The sequence below is a fragment of the Haplochromis burtoni genome, unplaced genomic scaffold (genome assembly GCF_018398535.1).
Source record: "Haplochromis burtoni strain Fernald_Lab_line unplaced genomic scaffold, NCSU_Asbu1 Contig_216, whole genome shotgun sequence".
Lineage (NCBI taxonomy): Eukaryota > Metazoa > Chordata > Actinopteri > Cichliformes > Cichlidae > Haplochromis > Haplochromis burtoni.
Genome location: NW_024582577.1, coordinates 479,333 through 485,146, shown reverse-complemented (window position 1 = coordinate 485,146; position 5,814 = coordinate 479,333). Strand labels below are relative to the sequence as shown.

The following is a 5,814-nucleotide window of genomic DNA, read 5'->3' as shown; positions in this document are numbered from 1 at the left end:
GGTTTTGTGAGGTGCTTTCGTGATATTTAATGGATCGGATTACATTTTTTATTTTTCTCCGATATCCGATCCAGTAATTTAGGTCAGTATCGGACCGATACCGATACGTAATATCGGATCGGTCCATCTCTAGTTTGTACACATAATCATACGTATTGTAATGTATTTTTTGGATTAATTCCTCTAAATGGTGAGGTCTCACAAAAAAAAAAAAAAGGAGTGAGAAACGTGATGACCTCCTTGATGGTTCTGGGCGCTTCGGCTCTCAGACAAAAGTCTCATTCACAGTGATCTGTAGACACAATAGTGTCAGAGTATAAGAAGCATGGCAAACATATAACCGTGCATCTCCTGAACAGTTACATTCATCTCCGTAAGTGAGCAGATAATTGCACTTTTTTGTAATGTTGGCCTCCGTACACAACTACACTGTTCTAAATTAAGCAATCAAGATCTGATTGAAGCGCAAACTTTCAACTTTGATTCAAGTGATTAAAAAAAATCTTCTTTTTTTTCAGAGACTCAAAAGTAACTGAAGAAACTCAAAAAAATGTAAAATATAATAGTTATTCTTAATCTCGGATGAAGGTCATTTGGCTGAATCTGAGCAGAGAGTATATCCCTGTACACTACAGAATTCATCCTGCTGCTTCTATCAGCAGTCACAGCATCCATAAACACCGGTGACTCGGTTCCACTGGGAGCCATACATACCCATGCAGTCACGTCTCCCCCATCATGTTTGACAGATGATGCGATATGCTTCGCATAATGAGCCGTTTGCCTCCTTCATGCTTTTCTCTTCCCATCATTCAGGTACAAGTTTATCTTGGCTTCAGGTGTCCAAAGATTTGTTGCAGAAATGTGCAGGCTCTTATAAATGTTTAGATGTTTGCCTTGTGGTGTGGGTCAACTGAGCATTTTTCAAAAGAATATGTCTTAAAGAGTGTTTGAGGTGTGGAGCTGGAAATTCACAGTGCTCATTATAAATGTTTAATCTTTGGAGAATAGAATTTTTTGCGCAACTTGGAGAAAATTCTAAAAGTTTGCTGATTTGCGATGGAATGATACAGCTTTTAGAACAACAGATGCACTCATCAAGACAACATCTTTTCCAGGGAAATCTTTTCAAAAACTTTTAAGGACAATGCTGAAATTCACATCACAACAGCGTGGCTTCTTAAAGATGAATTTACCTGCCCGCAGCCCAGGCAGAAAACATTTTACACATCATGAAATGAAAAATACAATAAAGAAAAACCATACTACTGCTACTATCAAATATAACATTTGCTAATATTTTTTGAAGGCACATTTTTCACTGATAACAGCACTAATAAAACACATTTTATGCAGTTATGCAGAAACAGTGCAAGCTGCAGCCACAGAACGAGCTGTCAAAGATGGGTGTTGTTCTGCAGATGAGTACGGAGTTGGGGGACTGAAGCTTCATCAGCCGCAATGGGTGACTGAGTTTGCCTTCTTTTTAGCAAATGTGTAATAAACAGTTTTGCATCTGTGGAGATTGTGGTCGACACAATAGTGCAGAATGGAGCCACAGATGCGTCATTCAATAAATCCAGATGTTTGATTAAAGATGAAATGTCACAAACTCCACTAACTATGGTCAGCATCCACACTCAGCTGCACCCATTACATTATATACCACAGTTTCACTTCCAAAAACTGAAATTATTTTCATGTGTTGTGTATTGTTATATCTTAATATTTATGTATAGTGGCTAAGCTGCCTAATGTGGCACAAAATGATTGCATGCCTGCCTCTTCTAAAAGTGCTATTAGACAACTAACACACACAGACTTGAAGACAAATTGCATCACTGTTGCCAAAGTAGCCAAAAAATAAGGACGAATCCACAGGCCATTACTTATCACTGATTTTAGCTACACCTCAATATTTTTAGAAGTCGCTTCCTACTGTCTGTGTATTTCATGTCATTATTTTTAAGCACCACTTCTCCAGTGAACCTCCACAAAGCTGGCAGGCAGCTGCAAAAAGATCTGGGACACAACTGTGAGGCATCTGTGTACACATAACATACATATCAAGATATAATGCAAAAGGAACCACAAACACTGTTAGCACGATGATCAATAACACAAGGCCTTACCGGCAACTTCCAGTGAAGCGTTGCGACTAATGGCCTCTCCCAGGTAGTTGCGGGCCACACAGGTGTAAACGCCCTCGTCTGGTTTGCTCCGTCGGCCGTGCACGATGCGCAAGAAGAAAAGGGAGCCGCTGGGCAGGAGCATGCGGTGAGAACGCGGGTCATCTTTGTCTGTCTCCACACGTTCACCATCTTTGTACCATTCAATGCTGGGGATGGGGCGGCCCTCTGCCTTGCAGTTGAGGGTGGCAGGCTCCCCCTTGGAGACAATCAAATCCGAGGGGTCCTCCGCAATCCGCGGCAGGCTGTCTTCAAAACGCGGCCGAGACCCTGTGAAGCCGAGATGAAGGCGAGATGTTATCTATCGGGATGACCTGCTGTCATTCATGGAAACAGTTTCTTTGTGAGAGGACAGACAAAAGCGAAACCTTTTTGAAAGGAGAGAAAAAGCTTCTTTCGGAGATGCTTGATAAATTTGTGTGGTGAAGGGGAAAATCATCAGTAATCTCTGTTTGAAGTTCAAAGTAAGATGCTACATTTTCCCACAACAACAACAACCTGTGCGTTTCAGATAAATAAATCAATTTGACATCTATCTGCTCTTTCTATATTCTCTAAACAGCAGGACACAGTGTACATACGCTGCAGAGAAAGCCACCAGCAAAGCCACCGGCAGCACAGAGGATTCAATCAGCCATATGATATGGTAATAGCCAATCTCTGTGTCAGGCAGGATAGTGGTAGAGATGATAGCTGGCTGAACGCTGAGTATAAGACAAGGTCTTTGCATTTGAAGGAAAAAGACTAAAGTTAAAGGAAGAAGCTACGCAGACTGACATACGTAGATAACTCCCATATCCCCTTCTCTCTGGGGGATCCATTACTATCTTCGCTCGGTTGTGAGAGAAAGTCACACTTCTTCAGGACCCAAGGTAAGCTTTTAGACCCTGACCAAATGTCTCTAACAATGTGCTTCGTTTTAAAAAATGAATAATTCAAAAGACTGCCGCTTTTAGTTCGGTTCTGAGGAGCAGATGGTCTGCCGCTCAAGTTCCCCCAACCACAAAAAAAGGCAGAAAGAAAGAGAGAAAATGAAATGGTCACTGTGCCACTGGTTATTGTGCTGCTCTTTCTGAGGCATTATTCTTAGCACATAATCTAGACTGCATGGAAATCCTACATTATCATTGGAGAGGAACAGACAGGACCTAACCTAATGACACACATGCTGCTGCTACATTACACTTAAATCAGGAGGCTTCAGGATAAATCCTCACTTTTAGCTATAAGCAGATTTATGGTTGTTGTGTTTTTTTCATGGGCTGAAGTCGCTGCTATGGCACAAACCTGAAGTAAACATCTAAAGCGCGATCCGAGCACTCGCAGCGCCAGGGTCACAAACCAGGACAGCTCAAAACACTAATGCGGATGTGGATGAATGCTAGCAGAGCCATTAAAATAAGATATGGCACCTTTACTGAGTACTGATGCGAAAACACACTTTGTTTACATATATTATATTGTTATATTATACACAGGATAATATATATTATATTGAAACTGAGACATTGGAACAATATTTGATAAAGGGAGGATCTGCAGCCCAGCGATGTCCTGGTGTTGAACCTTGTTTGCAAGCACATAAAGGATTTCTAATCCCTGATCATGTAATACAGTTACATCACTCTGTGCTCACTTCCTCTTGAGTGATAACTGCATTTTATTTTATTTTTAAAAAGCACTATGTATACATGTACTTGAGAGAGACCAGACTTCTTAAAAGAGGTGCCAGGAGCTCAGTGCTGCATTTCAACTGAGGTGGAAATATAAATCATAAAGTAAAGGTCAAAGCAGTAAAAGGCCAAGCTCTACTGCTGAGGCACTTTTAATGAGTAACTCTTGTTTAAAAAAAATAAAATAAAGCAAAACAAAACACTTAAACCGGCACCACGTAGTGCAAGCATATTTGAATAGATTCCACCTTTCCAAATCCACATCCACGGGTTCAGGTGCATGTTGCATTGATGACAAGATGGTGCCTCAGTTATTTGAACACGAGTTGCTCAGTGGTGCATATATCAAAAAATAAATTCCAAGCTTCCTCCGTGTTCCTCACGCTTCCGTAATTTTGGGCCCATAGAGCACAGCATCTCTCCAAGTCAAGCTGGTAGAGTGTACGTGCGACTGAAACGACCGGCCAGATTTCCATCATTATGGAAACAATGGATTCTGATTAGATTAAGAGATTAAGAGCCATTTCAAAGGATATCTATATATATCTATATATATCTATATATATCTATCTATCTATATATATATATATATATATATATATATATATATATGGCCACAAATCATAGTATAGCCTCCTGTTTGTGTTTCCTGGAAGCCTGGTTTCTTTCATATTCAATATCTCCATGACTTCACCATGACATCATTAGGACATCAGCATGATTTTTTTTTAAAGACTTGACAATCTCATGTGTGCTGCAACTGAGTCATCAAGCTCATCATCCACAAATTTAGTGAAACGAACTATTAAATTCTACTGTTTACTGTTCAATTGTTGTTGAAGGCAAATCTTTAATAAAAGACAGACCTTCAATTTAATCAAACATGGACGGATGAACTCTGTGCACTTTCAAAGCAAACTCAAACTCTATTGGAAAATTAGAGAGAGCAAAGAAAATGACATCTAATGTTGGTATATGCAACTTTAACATGTGACAAGTAACTCTTAATAAATCCTGAAGTTATAGAACAAAATTCACTTGACGGACACAAGTCAAAACATCCTTTATGCTCCATTTTTGTTCACCACCTCTGGAGTGAAATCGCGCACTGGCTCGTCAGCTACAAGATGCCCCGTTTTGTTCTGCAGCTAGTTGCTAGCAGCATCAATCACTCAGTAGGGGAGACCGGGGATAGTTGTAACGTGGGTCAGTTGTAACACTTCCAGTTTCTCCAATCAGGGCTAAGTTTCAAATGATGTGACTCATCCTGTGCATGCCCAATTCAGTTCTGCTATCACATGTGAAAAATCAGCACATTTTGTCAAACACAGACAATTTAACATGAAAAAAAGTCATTTGTATGCCAAAAAGTACGTTTTTCTACTTTATTTCAATTTGTAATAGCATTATCTGCTTTGCAGTTAAACTCAAACTTAAATTATGTTATTTGTATGTCTATGGGGATATATTCTGTGTAGGTCTTTAGTGCTAATGTTTTAGCCGTTGGCTGTAATGTTAGCTAGTTCATGGCTATAGGAGTCTGGGTCAGTTGTAACAGCAACAGTCTGGGTTAGTTGTAACAGCAACAGTCTGGGTTAGTTGTAACAATAATGTATGTTACAACTTACCACACTATTACTTTAACTCATATTAAACAAGTTGGGGCAACGACATCAGCAGAGAGAGGTTCACTGGTCACTTTTGTATATGCGGTTAATGCCATTGGCAACACAATTCCTCCACTGTTTGTGTTCCCACACATACATTATGCAGACCACTGTGTCAGAGATGGACCAGTAGGAAGTACTGGTAGTGGAAATAAATCAGGATGGGTGCAAGAAACAGATTTCCTCATCTTTCTGAAGCACTCTGCAAACCACACCAAGCCATGATAAAAAGTAATGGAATTGCGATGCTGGTGAACAACTACATTTTTTCAGCTTCATTGTTAT

General features: G+C 39.9%; 1 protein-coding gene across 2 annotated transcripts in view; it reads right to left on the bottom strand.

The window, feature by feature from the left end:
- The window catches only part of zgc:77784 (uncharacterized protein LOC402947 homolog), a 74,537-nt gene that overhangs the window by 59,875 nt on the left and 8,848 nt on the right, over nucleotides 1-5,814 (bottom strand). For both annotated transcript variants that reach the window (XM_005937889.3, XM_005937890.3), the window contains exon 2: nucleotides 2,133-2,459. In XM_005937889.3, the coding sequence (XP_005937951.1) occupies nucleotides 2,133-2,459 (327 nt within the window). The remainder of the gene's footprint in view (nucleotides 1-2,132; nucleotides 2,460-5,814) is intronic.